Source organism: Carica papaya, chromosome 4, assembly GCF_054855325.1.
Source record: "Carica papaya isolate Zhongbai chromosome 4, ASM5485532v1, whole genome shotgun sequence".
Lineage (NCBI taxonomy): Eukaryota > Viridiplantae > Streptophyta > Magnoliopsida > Brassicales > Caricaceae > Carica > Carica papaya.
This window is the reverse complement of record NC_142312.1, coordinates 1,024,347-1,040,990: the sequence shown is the minus strand read 5'-3', so window position 1 is coordinate 1,040,990 and position 16,644 is coordinate 1,024,347. Positions and strand designations below refer to the sequence as shown.

Genomic DNA, 16,644 nt, shown 5'->3' with positions numbered 1-16,644 from the left:
TAATTTTCAGTAATTCCTTCTTCGTCAAATTACAAATTAGTATTTTTATATTTTACAAAAAAAAATAATTATAAAAAAAATAACGCATTTGACCGAAATAATAATTTTCATAATTTAATATGTTTAATTAAAATAGAAAAAAAAATTATTATAGAGAAAAAGTTGGTCTCATTAATTCTCTAGAGTCCAAATAATTAATTATTTGTGTCAATACAAAATTTGAGATAATACACATAATTTTAAAAAAGAAAATCAAAAAATCATTGTAATATATCCTATATATATATTTTACAAATTTTTTTAAAAAAAAAAAACCCAATTGTAAAAAAATATATTATAATTATTTCAATTAATTTTAATATAATTAATAATTTTTTTATTAATAAAAAATAATAAGATGTTGGTATAGATTTGGTGGTGTGTTCTTAATTCTTATCCATGGAAGTTGCAGAAAAACATAATAAAGCTTCTCTATTGGCAGATATATACTTTCCAACCACTGATTCTGACAATACAACCCTTCAAATTTACATACACACCCACAACAGTTATTGGATTTTCTTTAATATGTTACTTGAGGGTATAATCATTACTGTGTATATAACCACAGACACACAGATATATATATATATGTATATATATATATGTATGTACGGTGCAGAGGAAGAAGATAATGCCAATACGCGAGCATTAAAATTGATTATGGGAAGAAATTCATTAGCCTAATAATGACTTTTGACTCTGATGCCGTGAACTCGAAGAATTATCAAGTGGCTAACTTTATAAGCAACAATATAATACATATTATTATTGTTGTTTTAGAACGAAAAAGAAAAATGATTTGAAACCTACTTTCAATCTTTTCTGGAAAGGGAACCTTTACATATATATATATATACACACACACGTACATACAAGGGAAAGTGAACCAGTGGTATCAGATCCACCATCTTTTGCCGTGGACAGCATTCAAAAAACTAGACCAACCCAGTTTCTCTTTTTCACCGCTTATCCTCTCCAATGCCTTATATATTCAAGACTTGGTATTGGTGTAAATAATGCTGATCAAATCAACTCGTGTTATAGTTATACTACCGATCAACTTATGTTATAGTTATGGGTCGATTCGACAGAGTGAAGCTGGCCCATTATCTAAAATTCGAGCTAGATTAAGCCGTTCTGGATGGACTGAACTGAAAATTTTATATATTTAGATAGTTCGGTACGACTCTTGATCTCAATACGTTGGAATTAGATTGAAGTTACGCTTGAAAAACTTTTAAATTTATTGGGCGAATTAATTCAGTTCGATCTAGCCTAATCTTTTTATCGAACTGCTCTACATTCGTGACATTAGAAATTCTTTCAAGTTAAAGAAATACTATTAATTGATTTAACCTGCGAAAAAAGCAACTTCTAGATGTCTGCCCTATCTCGTGACATAATCCATGCATGATATGTCCCCTGCATTCTCTTCGGTACAGATTTATATTTAATTTTAACGAGAACAAAGTAAACCTAATATCAAAGTGCGGACAGCTATCAGTTCGGCAGATACGAAGAACTACAAGATGGTGTCACATTCTCGAGTCAGAGAGAAAAAAACAGTATTTATTGATAGATATGCAGCACAGCTTGATGGCTGCACAAAATTTGCATCATGTTACTTGCTGAAGAAATCAGGTCAAATTTCCAGCCAACTCTGTGAACCACCAAGTTTCCCTCTTTTCACTCCTCAGTCTATTACTATATGTTTGTGAAGAAAACAGACCCGATGTTCTGCAAGAGACAACAAATACTATATGCAATTCTAGCATAATCTTTCAGGAGAAATCACAAACATATGCAATAACTGGAGCTGATCATGCCACAAGAAAACATCAGTCCATTCACCTGGCATTTGCAATCAAGATCATTGGCCATTCACCTTTACAGTGTTACTGCAACTCGGATTTGTATAAAATTTGCATCAGTATTGGCCATGTTCAGCATCATCATCATCAAAAATAGATGGATATATTTATCGATGACCAGAGCAACATCTTCACAGCACTGGTAATGGTAGAGATGGAGGGTCGAGGAGACGAGAGGAGAGGAGAGTTTTGCTAGCTGAAAATGGATTACTATATGCCAACCAAGTGCATTAGTAAAGAACTTATCCTTGAGTAAGTTAAAAAAGATTTCTTGATCTTCAGAAGACAACTTTGGATTTTCATATCAATATAAATTAGAACCTCACAACCGAGTGATCCTCAAATCCCAGTTTGACTCTTAGGGGAGGCAATGTATAACCAAGATAAAAGAGAATTGCATTGGCCTCACATCACTAGAGTCCAGATGTCAGCTTTTTACTTCCAAGAGAGTTTAAATTTTCCATATCAGAAAGCATCTAGCTATTTTAGCTGAGTAGTTAAGACAACAATCGCTGTATAGTCGCACAAATACTAATCCTAATCATCCAGGATCACTGGAAAATGACATGACCATAAAACTCAGCAAGTTTGCAACAGGTGTCTATGCTCAACAAATCCGAAATGTTTAAATTTGTCAACACCAATGTCTATAGTTCCATGTGGGTTATGTGTAATAGGAATTACGCAACAGAGTTCCTCAATTTCAATCCAAATTCCATCCTCCTTGTTATAAACTCAATCAAGATTGTCCAGAAGATGGAACACTGATGAGTTTTGAATCCACTTTCTTCATATTTGTGTAAAGAACCCTGAGCTCCTTAAAGCACATAATCAAACAAACCCAACAAGTAGCTCCAGAAGGACAATGGGGCCTGTCATGTTCAGCCAAGAAATCAGAAATTGAAAACCCACTAACCACTTGCTGTAATCTTCAAGATAGAGCAACTGCAATTTCCTCATGCATATTATAGATGAAGTTCAATTTAACAGAATTTACCTTCTAGATGCAACAAGACGAATACAGTATGCTTGCTCATCTTCTGACAATCTCTCACATAACTAAAACCCAATTTCTCTTTATACGCGACGCTACTCTTGGTCAACAGCCATCCGTATAAGTAAATACCATTTCTATTAGAATGCAATGTTCTAATCACCTCTCCTACTATCATCACTACCAACAGCATCATCATATAAACATAAGAAAACAAGCATGGAAGCCAAAGATTTACTCGAGAATCACTCTGAAAAAGTAAACCCTCTGTCTAGCATAAATCTACAAGATTTCCCTTCTGGAATTCCACAAATCAGTTACAAGAAGTACCAACGTTAAGTACTTCTTTTATATATGAAACTGAGAAAATTACACCAAACAAGATCTTGGACTGACGTATAGAATATATATGACAACACATATTAGGAATTTTCCCACATAACCTATGCCTCTGCAGAAGATAGACAAGCTGCCCAGGAGATCAATCGATAGAGATTTTTGGTATTGGCATACCTCGATAAATGAGGAGATACTGAATTTTGAAAAAAGAAAATAAAATTAATCTCGAAACTGCCCTGAGAATCATCAAAAGCAATTTTCTAAAACATGAATTACAGCGTTTGCTTAACATTCTTTTATGATTCTTGTAAACACTATCAAAGATAAACAAGGAACAGGAACCATTTAGCTTCACACAGGTAAGAATAGCAAAAAAAAATAAAAAAAGAAGAAGAAGAGGGGACTGTATAGACAAGTGTGTCGGTTAAAATCACCGGCCAGGAATTCCTACTTTGCTGGAAAGGAAGAAAAGAGGGAAGCCACGCTTTCTCGCTGCTCGCGGAACCGGCGCTTGAGATAGGTCTCGAGGATCTCCATAACGGAGACGAATCGCTTCATCTCCTCAAGTCGTCGGCTGAGCTCCGCTTCACGGGCCCTGGCGCGCTCGAGCCGAGCCTCGGTCTCGGCGAGCCGGCCTCGCAGATCTTCGACCACCAATACGTTGTCGTTTGCCGAACGCCGGTTCCGCGAGGGGCTTAGTCGGTGGCTCGGTGACAGGGATCTATGGTGACCGTTACACATCTTGACTCTGTAAAGAAATGGTTGAGCTCTGGCATCGACGGTCGGGTTTATGTGCCTTGCTGCGAGAAGAAGAACGTGGGTTGAGGACGGAAGGGCTTTTTGGGGATTTTGCCGCTCAATAATTGGAGTTTGGATGATTTAATTTGGACGGTCGAAAACATTGAACTCCGGTATATTAATTATTCATTATATAGTTGAAGATAAAACTATAAAAGCATGAGTAAATTTAATTATACTCCATTTATTTTGGAATTATACAAAAATACAATTAGTATTTTTTACATATTTCAAATCTTTGTTACAATAATATAATCAGAGATAAATAAGTAAAAATAAATAAATTAGTATATATAAAATGAACATAAAAAATTAACATGTGTATATTCTTTTTAAAAAATAATTTTATATTTAATATGATCATAAATATACGACTTATTTTTTAGCTTTATAATCCAAATATAATTTTAGATATATTAAAATAAAAATAATTTGAAAATATATCTTATAGCTATCTATTTATTTAATATGGTGTAGTTATTTATTAGTTTAATCCAATAATTTAATATAGTAATATATAAAAGTTTTATTTTAAATATAAAAATAAAATTTAAGTATGATTATATTTTATGTAATTTTTTTCTAGTTAATTACAAATTCTAAAATTATACAATATATAAGTTATCGATCACATATTTTTCAATCACATTTTATTATTTTGTAAATTTTTTAATATTTTTAGTAGAATTTATTTATGTATAATTTTATTTACATAAAATAATATTTATATTATATATTATAATTATATAATTTTATATTTTATGATAAAAATCTAATATTTATAATAATAATAAATTTTAATTTTTTATAAAAATAATTATTTTATAATTAACACTTTATTCAAATGCAATACTCTTTTCCTTAAATATAGATTTACATACTTAAAAATTTTAAGCATACTTTTTAAATTAATCTCAAACCATTCCGAGCCGTGCCTTAGTAAGCTATTGCCTCGCTAACTAGCTAATCAGACATGAGTCCCTTCTCGAGCGAATTTCTCATTTTGCTCCATAGCTTACGAGGTATTAATAGCCGTTTTCAACTATTGTTCCCCTCTCAATTGCAAGTTCTTACACTTTACTCATTTATCCGTCACTGGAAACACCACTTATAGTCCGATCAATTCAATAAATATAAATTTTTTACGAATATTTATTTTTTGAATATCTATTTCGATTTTAGGGCTACCCATGACCTTTCAAAATTAGAATAAGAATAGATAAATTAGTTTATGATTTGTTCGGGTATCCAATGAATTATTAGGATTCATTATCGATAGAATCTTATGCATTCACCGGTTCGGTCGTTCCCATCACTTCTTGATTTAAACTTGTGCTTAATCGGACTGGGCTACAGGATTCCCGTTGACAGTTACAGCCCACGGCCCAAAGTGAAGAGGCCTGGATCCAGTTCCAGACGTTTCCCCACCAGAACCGGAAGGTCGAGATTCCAGAATGAATTCGTTAACTCGCGAAAATTCACGAGTTACGAGTCAAAAAGACCTTCAATGGCTCACCAGTAACAGCGAGCAAGCAAAGCCAAGCTTCATTCCCTCCAGCGATCATGGCGACGCAACCGCTTTCATCAGAGACTGGTCCGTCGTCTTCCATTTTCTCCGGCAACTCTCGTATCCCAGAAGATACTGTTTTCTTCTCCATCTTCCCCGATTCCTCACTTTCCACTTCTTCCACCATCACAACCGATATTTCCTCTTCCCTCCAAACCCTCCACCTCGGAATCCTCAACTCTATCTCCCCTTTCACCTCCTCATACATCTGGCAACACGAACCTTTCTCCCTCTCCATTTCCTTTTCCTCTTGCGTATGCTGCTCCTCTTCTTCTTCTCCTCTCCCGCACCTTCACGGGAAGCTGAGCTTCGGTGACAACCTCGAGGACGAATGGTTCACTGTCTTCCTTCTCTTTCACGTCTCCAACGCCTTCCCTTCCCTCTCCATCCGCGTCTGGGACGGAGACGGTGAGTTTCTACTCATAGAGTCCGCTTTCCACCTCCCTCGTTGGGTAAACCCTGATAACAGCCGTAACCGCGTCTTCATTCGTGGTGGTGACCTCCATATAATTCCCAGGCATCTTCTCCCGGAGCCTACCCTCGTCGATTCCCTACTATTCCTCGTTGAGCATGCCGACAAATGCCGCGCCTCTGACCCTGTGCAGGCCGCGGTGAAGAATCGTATCTCGGAGTACCCGGAGAGAGCCTCGAGGAACATGCATTCCGTTAGGGTTAGGGTTCCGGTGTCAGTGGCGTTGGTGTTGAGGCACGAGCCCTGTTTTATCTCCCTCGCGGTGGAGGGTTTCTACGACAGAGACATTGATTCGATGAGATTCGCGGCGAGGATGGAGAGGTTTTTAAGTGAAGGAAAACGCGAGAACTTGGTGCGCGTGACCGTAAGGATGTCGAGAGCGATGTATGCGCAGCTGGTGCAGCAGACGTTTCAGGCGCCCAAGTGCTATCGTATGCCGAATAGGAGTGATGCAGAGGCATATATGGAGGCCGAATTAGGGATGAAGATTGCTTGCGGGTTGGAGATGATTTACCAGCAGAGGAAGAAGGAGGGGGTTGAAGGGAAGGGGAGCACCTGGAGAAAGTACAAGGAGAGCTTGGAGAGGAGTGGGTACTTTGAAGGGTTGATTCCGGGATCTAAGGAGTACAAGAGGTTGATGGAGAATGCCGAAGAGTATTACAGGAACAGTTCATTATTTTCGAGAACCAGGTATTTGTTTTGGTTATAGTCTTTGGAATTATATGAATATATTCTGTAATTTCCTTCATTTTATCCCTGTTTTTAAGTATTATTGAGGTGGCGGACATTGTTGTAGTGAGATGATGAGTGCTCCAGTGAAGCGGATCGATGAGATTCTTGCTTTGCCACATTCAGTTGATGATTTTAAGGGTTTGGAAGTTCCGCCCTCTGATGATGACTCTTGGCTCTACAATGGGGAAGATGAGTTGAACTCTGCTCTCCAAGAGCGGCAGAAGGAGATGGAACTTTATAATGCAAAACTTAAAAAGAAACAGAAGTCAAAAGAGCCACAAGATGCTGGTACTTCATCCCACACAAACATCAATGATTTTGACCTTGGAGAAATAGCAAAATCCATGCAGCAGTTTGTCCAGAAGGTGTCAAGCTACAAGGGAGCTGAGGTGCCAGAGGATAGGTTAGCACATTCTATTATATTCCATTTATTGTTAAACTTTTAGCCACATATTTAATGTGTCGTTATAGAATGCAGAAGTAAGCATATATGAGATAATGTTGTTTATGAAGGGAGCATAGCCTCTTTATTTGAAGGGGAGAGAGCAATATTTGCATAGGCTTAAACTGTTTGTAGGTGGGATTTAATTAATCAAGTGGAACAAAAGCTCTTTATATCTCGGGGCATTAGGATTTAAGTTCAATGGTTCCTGTTTTAAATGCTTTGTCTATCTTCTAAGTGGGAATCTGTGGCAGATAATAGTCTGATGAATAGCATGCACCAAGCTGAGGCTAATGTTAGCTTATTGTGAACTGTAAGCCATTACTAGTTTTTGCTGCACCCGAGCTACTTCTTCCTCTCCCCTTCCGATGCACCCCCCCTTCCCCCATTCTTGTGTTCAGGTAATTCAGTCTATGTTGAATTGGTGCTTCAGTCTATGTGAACTTCCGTTTGACAATATAGTTGTGAGCTTGTGGCAATTAGAAATTTAGCGAAGCTTTTGCAGGATAGATAATTGATTTGGTTTCAGATGTCTAATTTTCACCATATAGCTTGTTTTGTTTTTAGCTATTGAATTTTGATAGTCCTTCTAGAGGATCTCTGATCAAAGCTATCAGTCTATGTAATTTCTTCTAGAGGATAGATAATTGATTTGGTTTCAGATGTCTAATTTTCACAAGATAGCTTGTTTTGTTTTTAGCTATTGAATTTTGATAGTCCTTCTAGAGGATCTCTGATCAAAGCTATCAGTCTATGTAATTACTTTTTTTTACCAACTCATATTTGATGCTTATTTAATAGCAGCCATGGGATGTTTTTTATGCATGAATGCTTAGGAAACTTGTAAACGCATGCTGTTGTGGTGTCCTGTGGCGTATGGGTTATGGACCATGATTTATGGCTTGCTGGAGATCTACTGGATAATTGCAGGATCTGTCATAGAAAAGGTGTGGGCATGGGAAGGGCTAGATAGGAAAAGAAACACTGTAAAGATGATTCCACTGACTGTTTTTTGGATTATTTGGAAGGAAAGAAATTGTAGAGCGTTTGAGGGTAAAGAAACTGACCTGTATAGGTTAAGGGACAAATGATTTCACTATTTTTGTTTTGTTTTGTTGGGTCATGACATTATTAGAGATGTGGAATTTGGGATTGTCATAGACACTTTAACACACTTGAAAACCTTTTGTACATGAGTGGTATCCCCTTTTAATACCTTGTTAATATACTATTCATACTTTAAAAAAGAATAGCGGCCCATGGAATGACTGACTGAAATCAGAATTTTACATATCCTGTTTCATCTTTTTGAAGGAATCTTGAAGAGGTTGATCTTGATGTGGACCGTTTCATGAAGGACATGGAATCCATAATGAAGCAACATGGTCACCAAGACACAGCTGTTGCCCATGGCGAAGAAGGATTGTCTTCAGAAATGGATTTTGGTGAGTTCTGTGTTGCATGTACACATTAAGATGTAGAATTTTGCTAAATACTAGACAGTATGTATAAGATTAGTTTGTTGTGTCGCACAAGTTAAATCTGAGTCCAAACATGTAAAAGGTCTCTTTCTCTCTCTCTCTCAAATTTGAGGAATCATGCTCTTTATCGTTAACTTTTAGATTGGCTGCCAATGAGATGGTAGTGATGACCATATGACTGATACATGAGTTATTTGTTGCTCCAGGGTGGCAGACACTTAGTACTGCTTTATGTATTTGAAATTCTGCCTCTAATGTAGTTTGTTGGGTACTAGTAGTTAACTGTCAAGAAGCCACTGAAGCCTCTGGTGGTATACTACAGAAGAAGGGGTAAAAGGGTAATGGGCACATAGTGTAAACCATAGTTACTGATCATGAAGAACCCGAAAAGACATGGTATCAATCTGTTGAAGTTTTTCTATGTAGGTCTTTACATAATATCACATTATACATTAAAAACATTTCTTACAGCAATTTTTATTTAACACTATGGTGTTTTTAAGTGAAAAAACTGTTTTTCTTGAGAGTCACTTTTACAGTGCTGTAGAAAAGACCCCAGCTGGGTCAAGCAGGCCCTAAATGAAGTTGCCTCCTTTTTATGTTTGTTTTGCACATGTAACCATGCTACTGACTTTTGCTTTGGCCAAGTGCTGCGAGTCTGTTTGTAAATTAAAATTCTGTTGCTTTGCTTTAAATTATATGTTTCCAATGATTATATATGATTTATGATATCTGCAGATGATTCTGAGGACGAGAGTGATTTGGGAGATACTTCTGAGGATAATGATGATGCGGAGGATGTCTTCATGCACTCTTATTCTGATGTAATGAATGAAGAACTGAAGAACACCACCCTTAAGAAAAGTTTTCTGCGTGCAAGTGAACAATCTTCCAAGGAAAATTTGGTATGTTTATTCTAGCATGCATATGGAGATACTCAAATATTACAAAAATTACCTTGTTGTTTGATATATATTTACAGTTACTTCTTATATTTTTTGAGAATATACAGTTACACCACTTTTGTTGCAGGAAATTATACATTTAGCACATCTTTTTTGTCACATATACATTCGCGCATTTTTCAAAGTACCTAGAATACAATCGTTTTATATATTATTATTATATCTTTTAACAATTTACTTTATTTTAAATTAATATTTCTCTATTGATATTAAACAACTAAAAATATGTAATAAACTAAAAATTGTTATATAGTTAACTAATAAAATGTTAAATTTATTTTTGAGTATTATAATTATAATCTGTTAACTTAATTTAGTTGTTATCTAATATTAAAAGTTTAAGAAAAAAAGTTTAGTTATTCTCTCTTCGTGGGTTGTTAATAGCTAGATTTAAATGATTACCATTGGTACTTGTTATTTTTTTAATTGGTAATATTAAGGCTTGTTAATATTATGCAGTCATATTTCATAACGTGATTTAAATTTTAATATAATTATATTAATATTATTGATTAATGTTGGAATATATATTATTATTTGTTTGATGGTAGAGGTACTGCAACCTACTGTTGTCTCTTTCTAATTGTTTGAATGGTTGTGAGCAGCGAAGACAATTGTGAGGAAGATAGAGGACATACACTTATTTTGCATTTGGAGAGTCATTAATGCTACTTGCTTAGGCTAGTTTTCGGAGTTGTCAAAGCATTTTGGTCAGATTGCCTGCTTACCAAAAAGACATGCATTAATAACTTTTACTGGGAGTTGGAATTAACCGGATTGTCTATTTGTAATTTGTGTCTGCTTTATTCCCATGTAACTAATTTTTTTCTCAAAAAAAATTTTCCCATGTATCTAATTTACCTCTGGAACGCTACTTCCAGGAAGTATAATTAATTGGTATATCTAATGAAGAGATTAATTTAATGGTGTAGGGAGCATCTAGTGCCATGGATGAAGATTTTACTCCAGTGGATGTGGATTTTAATCTTGTAAAGGGCCTACTTGATTCCTTTTCTTCCCAGCAAGGACTACCTGGCCCTACTTCAAATTTACTTGGGCTTATGGGCGTGCAACTTCCAAAGGATGGCAAGAAGAGCAACTGAAATTTCTCATAATGAGCTCATCCAATCCTATAGTTCTTTCCTAATATAAATTTTCTGATTTTTCCGGGTAATTTTCCTGCATCACTTAGTCTTTGTGGATTTTCTATTCTGTACTTCCTTACATGCTAGTTGATAGTGAGGTGATGTGAAGGTAATTGACTCGCCATCCAGTCTGGCTTTAATATTTCATATGTATATAAGCCAATCAATGATTTTGTTCCAGTTTTCCTGGTCTCAGGCAAGGAGGAATCTGGTGATACCCGGTGGGTTTTATGAACTAGCATTCTGCTTGGTGAATCAGAATGAAGGAAGATCTCGCTGCTAACATTTGTGCTAAATATGATCTGAGTGGGTGTGAATTTGCGAGCGTATACATGTTTGTCCACATCAACATGTGTATTGAGTAAGTTACCAATCTAACCCACCAGTCTAGATTTTCAGCTCTATAATTGCAGAAGTCAAGGCTGCTAATGTTGGCTAACTTATCCGCCAAGTCACCGGAAAATAGGTTCTAACTTTGTTCTGTGATCTGGTAGTCTGTTTTATTACTACAAAGAAGTTGCCCTATGTGAGGGACATGGTGGATAAATTGTACGACTATTCTGAAACTTATCGGTGACGGAGACAGATCTGGTGGGCTGCTTTCCGAAGTTATGCATCAGGAATGTGAAATTCGTTTAGTCATCAAGCTGTAAAAAAATCTAGGGAGCTAATCGGTGTCGGATAAGTTATCAATTTAGGAAGTGTTACATTCATGAAAGATCGCATATTGTGTTTTGTATTTTAACTAAATGACTTTCATTGCAGGCATATCTGTTAAGGAGGAGGTTAAATCAAATTTTTTTAAAAAATATATGTACTAATTTGATTCAAAAATACAATAGAGACCGATTTAAATTAAAATAAATAGTATGTAAGGACAAGATTATTATCTTAGTCTAATTTTATTTAATAAATTTTTATTATTTTTAAAAATAATATAATAGCATTTATGAGTCTTCTTCAAAAGAAAATTAACAAAAAAATAAATAAATAAAAAATTAAAACTACTGGCTGTTAAAAGAGCTCTGAATTGAGCCAGCCACAAGCACGCCTTCAAAACAATTATCCAGAAACCATTCTTTTTCCCTTTTTATGCGGCTCTCCTTTATAGTTTATCAATGGCAATTAGCTCCTTGTAAACCACTGAACTCCTCCTATCCATCAACAACAAACAAATTTCTCATTCGGTAAAAACAATGGATGACACAGTCGACAAACTGGTCATCTTCCTAGCCAAGCGAGATGGGATTGACAAACTGGTCAAAACTTTTCAGTACGTCTCCAAGCTTGTTCACTGGCAAACCGAACCCACCAACCCAGACATTGCTCGAAGATTCAAACACTGGGAAGTATCTTCCGGGCTCAGCCGAAAAGCCTTCAGAACAGGCAGGTTCCTCACCGGCTTCAACACTCTCCGAAGAAACTCTCCCTCCACTCCCATCCTCAGATTCCTAGCCACTCTCGGTAACGCCGGCGAGATGGTCTACTTCTTTTTTGACCACTTACTCTGGCTCTCCCGAATTGGAACTTTGGAACCCAAGTTGGCGAAAAAGATGAGCTTTATTTCAGCTTTTGGTGAGTCTTTTGGTTATGTTTTCTTCATTGTATCTGATTTTATTCTCATCAAAGAGGGGGTAGAGATGGAGAGGAAGCTGGTGGCTTCAGCTTCTGAGGACAAATCAACGGAGAAGATAAGGAAGATACGAGGTGACAGGATCATGAGGTTGATGGCGGTCGCAGCTAACGTTGCTGATTTGATTATTGCTCTTGCGGAAATTGAGCCGAATCCATTTTGCTGCCACTCTGTTACTCTGGGCATTAGTGGTCTGGTCTCTGCATGGGCTGGCTGGTACAGAAATTGGCCCTCGTAAAAAAGAAAAATTACAGTGAAAAATTTGGAACACACACACACACACACACATATATATATATCTTGATGAACATCAGTAACTGCTACTCTTTGCATATTAATTATTATATATTTATACTCTTTTAGTTGTCTATATGACTTTTTCACTGTTTTTCTTTTTCGTGATAATGAGTATTACTTTATATATATATATATACCTTGGAAAGGATTTTTACAGTGCAGTTAATTAATCAGAGTTTCTCCACGGTAAATTTGACCAGAAGAAATTATTTTTAAGTTGTCAACACGTCATCACAAGAAAGGTGCTTAGATTCTTTTTTCCATGACTTTCACTTGCGATCCACGATAACGGCCGTTAGAATTTTATATCCCGTTAATTTTTTAATTGACGATTAATTTACGAAAGTAACAGTTTTTGATTGAACGTTTAGGCAAAGGAATATATTATTTTGTATTTTTAAAAAAATTGAAGTCAAATGTTAGAAAAAAATGCTTTTATTTTAACTAATTTAGATATGTGTATTTTAAAATTAAATAATAATAAATTAGTATTTCTAACAAATAAAGTAACTACTTGAAAATATTTTAAAACTATTGGAATTTAAAAAATAATATTGTTAAACAATTATATACTTAATATTTATTATTAATTTTATAATATAATACCATGTTTTATGTTAAAAGCATTTTTAAAATAAGTTTCATGAAAAATCAAATTCTGAACCTTCCAACCGCTCCGGCCGCCGGACCACTAACCACACAATAAACCAATCGTCTTAAGCACTCCGACCTGGAAGGCGGTGGAAAATCAACGGTCCAAAATCACTTTTACTAGACCAGGTTCGTTTCTTCCTTTTTGTTCTCTTCTGCATTTTTTTTTTTTCCTTTTGTTGTTTCATTGGAATACTTTAGATTTTCTTGTTTTTAAATTCATTTCCGAAACTTTTATCTTTCGATTTGAGCTTACTGAAGAAAAAAGGAGACGATGACATCGGCGATTGATTTGCTGAAGAACGAGCTCCCTGTTCGACATGAATCTCTTGTTTTGCGTGAAGATGTAAAAGTTGGTCTGGTTCTGGTTGACATTGTTAATGGCTTCTGTACAGTCGGTGCTGGAAACTTGGTAATTTCTCATCCTTTCTGGCTACGTATATAATTCTTCTGTCTTATATTGATGTCTACGTAAATATATTATCCTGATTCTCTACGGTCTGTTTCTGTGTTGTTGCGTCAGTTGAGTTTCCTTGCTAAGGATTACTGTTTCCTACTAGGTTCACCGTACAGACGCCCAGTTTTTTGTAGTTAAATACGTAATATATGTATTAATGTATCTGTATATGTATATATATTCGAATTTTATCGTTAGGTACTTCGGGTTAAATTTAAAATGCTGTCTGATATTTTTCACATCGTTGTGATTCTGCTCATAATTGTTCGGAAATTCATGATTTCACAGGCTCCAGTACAGCCTAATAAACAAATATCTGAAATGGTTGAGGAATCAGTGAGATTAGCAAGAATATTCTCTGAGAAGAAATGGCCCGTATTCGCCTTCCTTGATACTCATCATCCTGATATTCCCGAGCACCCTTATCCTCCTCATTGCATTGCTGGGACAGATGAGTCAAAGTTGGTTCTCGGTAATCAGTTATTGACGTTGTTTCGGGCTAAAAACTTTGAATATTTTGTGCTTGAATGACAGCCAGATAGATTAAATTGTTTTTTCTTTTGTTTATTTAATATTATTTGTTAGCTCTGGAGTGGTTGGAGAATGAACCAAATGCCACGCTTAGGTGCAAGGATTGCATTGATGGGTTTCTTGGTTCAATTGAGAAAGATGGATCCAATGTGTTTGTAAATTGGGTGAAGAACAATCAGATTAAAGTTGTAAGTAAATTCTATCTTCTTGGTAAATATGTAAATGAAATCTGTGAAAGCTAGTAGTAGCACATATAAGTCTATATTCTAGTAAGTTTTTGAAATTTTGGTATTGTAGATATTGGTGGTAGGGATATGCACCGACATATGTGTGTTAGATTTTGTGTGTTCTGCCATGTCTGCCAAAAACCGCGGTTTTCTTACTCCTTTGGAAGAGATCATCGTGCATTCTGGTGCTTGCGCTACATATGATGTTCCGGTTCATGTTGCTAGAGCTAGCAAAGATGTTTTGGCCCATCCACAGGTACTTAAAAATATTTTGGTTAAGGGCTCTTAAATTTTCCAAATTTATAAATATATCATCCCCTTCCTGTTATAGTAGACAAGTACTGCTAGTATTTTGGACAGAAAAATCGCTGTCCTGTGGGCAACAATTGTCTCTGTCTGCAAGAGATTTGAAATCCTTGAACATTACTTCAATCAGAAAATTTGAGATTTCAGGCAGGTCACACATGATTAATAGTAATGAAATCATTAAACCAGTACATATTATCCTTAATACATAGAGATGTAATGTTATTGTTAATCTTTGCGGCTTTCCAAGTACTAGAATGGCAAGATCCAATTATGGATTTGAGTATGACATATCTGAAATTGAAACATGAAATAGCCATAAGTTGTTATCAGTTTTGAAGCTCCAAATGTTTTCATGAATTAGCCACAAGTTCATATTAGTTTTGAAGTTCCAAATGTTTTCTTCTATGAGAGTGTTTGAAAATTCGTAAATGATTCGCTCATGAAACTTCGTTGCTAACTTGTCTTCTCCTCTGTTTCCTGTTTTTCCTTTCTGGTTTCCAAATTGCAGGAGCTGATGCACCACCTTGGCCTTTACATGGCCATAGGGAGGGGAGCGAAGGTGGTAGCAGAGGTGTCATTTGGCTAGCAAAAGGGAACATACATGGGGGGTACAGAAACCAAATCGTAAATAAATGCTTATTTACTTTTCCAAATAGAGCAAGAGGTATATGAATGAAGCAGCTGAAATCCTTTGTATACTACAAAAAATGCTTTTTTGGTTTGTACCAACATTCTATAAGTTTGTTGAGTAACTTAATTGATTCTCTTGTGAAGGGCTAAATGCAAATAAAATGATTTTATTTCGAAAAACTACTCCCTTTCATACCAGAACTGTCATTTATGCAACACATATTTTTGTCAGTCAACAACCATACAACCTTGGCTCAAGTTGCTTGGGGAAAAGACTATCTTCACCCCCAAAAAAGATTATTGTGGGCAGGAGAGGACAGCTCAGGCAAGCTTACAACCTTTATGTGTTTTTAAGCTGAAAAAAATAAGTTGCTTATCTGTTCAATGATAACAGTAGGAACAAGGTCTGCCACAAAAACATGAGCTCCTCTTAGCAACAAGGAGTTGCCTAAAACTACTACGCTGTCTTTTTCTTATGATGGTGGTGGTGGATGGCAGGTTAATTTCTTGATGGTAAGAATCTTATACTCATTTTGAGAGATAAAAATTGAATTCTACCAGAAAAAAAAAATGGCGCAATAATTTTAATGTAGTTAAATTATGTCATGATTGCGCGCAATAAGACTAATACAAAAATTAGAATTGGAAGTTGAACATAACAAAATCTTACTTATAAGGAACTTGTTTATATCTCTGACTGTATTGACAATATATGACTGGCTAAGTGAAAGTTGAATCTTATATTGAGGCGGCGGCTTAGGTCATAATAAGACAAGTTGTGTTTTTGTACGTTTTCAAAATGAGGTCATTCTTTTGTGATAAAAATGACTAAATTTTTGTCACTATAGAATTAAATCTCATATTGGACATGACAGAGAAAAATGTATTTAAGCTTTAGAGAACTCTGTAATGAACAAAGCTTACAGGGTTTTGTGTGATATAAACAAGTAAATCAGGGTAACAAGTAAAAGAAAATAAATTTGCGGTTTGGTAAACATTACCAACTCTATAGAAACTTTAGATCTGATTTTTCTCAGAAGTAGAAAATCATATATATATAT

General features: G+C 35.5%; 4 protein-coding genes across 5 annotated transcripts; 3 read left to right on the top strand and 1 right to left on the bottom strand.

Annotated features, from left to right (window-relative positions):
* Nucleotides 1-3,179: 3,179 nt before the first annotated feature.
* LOC110814460 (protein SKIP34) lies at nucleotides 3,180-4,121 on the bottom strand. Its single transcript, XM_022041940.2, has one exon. The coding sequence runs from the start codon at nucleotides 3,985-3,987 to the stop codon at nucleotides 3,694-3,696; it is 294 nt and encodes a 97-aa protein (XP_021897632.1). The 5' UTR covers nucleotides 3,988-4,121; the 3' UTR covers nucleotides 3,180-3,693.
* Nucleotides 4,122-5,510: 1,389 nt separating this feature from the next.
* LOC110814419 (suppressor-like protein) lies at nucleotides 5,511-11,644 on the top strand. 2 transcript variants are annotated; one of them, XM_022041887.2, is made up of 6 exons: nucleotides 5,511-6,773; nucleotides 6,880-7,218; nucleotides 8,572-8,702; nucleotides 9,477-9,643; nucleotides 10,636-10,873; nucleotides 11,045-11,644. In XM_022041887.2, exons 1-5 carry the CDS (start codon nucleotides 5,608-5,610, stop codon nucleotides 10,804-10,806), a joined length of 1,974 nt encoding a protein of 657 aa, XP_021897579.1. In that variant the 5' UTR covers nucleotides 5,511-5,607; the 3' UTR covers nucleotides 10,807-10,873; nucleotides 11,045-11,644. The 2 variants fall into 2 exon arrangements, with proteins under 2 accessions (XP_021897579.1, XP_021897580.1); XM_022041888.2 differs by having other exon boundaries at nucleotides 11,030-11,644.
* Nucleotides 11,645-11,882: 238 nt separating this feature from the next.
* PEX11B (peroxin 11B) lies at nucleotides 11,883-13,558 on the top strand. Its single transcript, XM_022041896.2, has one exon. The coding sequence runs from the start codon at nucleotides 12,045-12,047 to the stop codon at nucleotides 12,717-12,719; it is 675 nt and encodes a 224-aa protein (XP_021897588.1). The 5' UTR covers nucleotides 11,883-12,044; the 3' UTR covers nucleotides 12,720-13,558.
* Nucleotides 13,419-15,763, top strand: NIC1 (nicotinamidase 1). The gene is made up of 6 exons (XM_022041861.2): nucleotides 13,419-13,558; nucleotides 13,691-13,841; nucleotides 14,175-14,358; nucleotides 14,472-14,605; nucleotides 14,715-14,900; nucleotides 15,462-15,763. The coding sequence occupies exons 2-6, from the start codon at nucleotides 13,704-13,706 to the stop codon at nucleotides 15,537-15,539; spliced, it is 720 nt and encodes a 239-aa protein (XP_021897553.1). The 5' UTR covers nucleotides 13,419-13,558; nucleotides 13,691-13,703; the 3' UTR covers nucleotides 15,540-15,763.
* The last annotated feature ends 881 nt before the right edge of the window (nucleotides 15,764-16,644 follow it).

Coding starts and splice junctions, on each gene's coding strand:
- LOC110814460 (XM_022041940.2), bottom strand. CDS start 3,987: ATGTGTAACGGTCACCATAGATCCCTGTCACCGAGCCACCGACTAAGC.
- LOC110814419 (XM_022041887.2), top strand. CDS start 5,608: ATGGCGACGCAACCGCTTTCATCAGAGACTGGTCCGTCGTCTTCCATT. Junction 7,219..8,571: donor GCTGAGGTGCCAGAGGATAG/GTTAGCACATTC, acceptor ATCTTTTTGAAG/GAATCTTGAAGAGGTTGATC. Junction 9,644..10,635: donor AATCTTCCAAGGAAAATTTG/GTATGTTTATTC, acceptor TTAATGGTGTAG/GGAGCATCTAGTGCCATGGA.
- PEX11B (XM_022041896.2), top strand. CDS start 12,045: ATGGATGACACAGTCGACAAACTGGTCATCTTCCTAGCCAAGCGAGAT.
- NIC1 (XM_022041861.2), top strand. CDS start 13,704: ATGACATCGGCGATTGATTTGCTGAAGAACGAGCTCCCTGTTCGACAT. Junction 13,842..14,174: donor CAGTCGGTGCTGGAAACTTG/GTAATTTCTCAT, acceptor ATGATTTCACAG/GCTCCAGTACAGCCTAATAA. Junction 14,901..15,461: donor ATGTTTTGGCCCATCCACAG/GTACTTAAAAAT, acceptor TCCAAATTGCAG/GAGCTGATGCACCACCTTGG.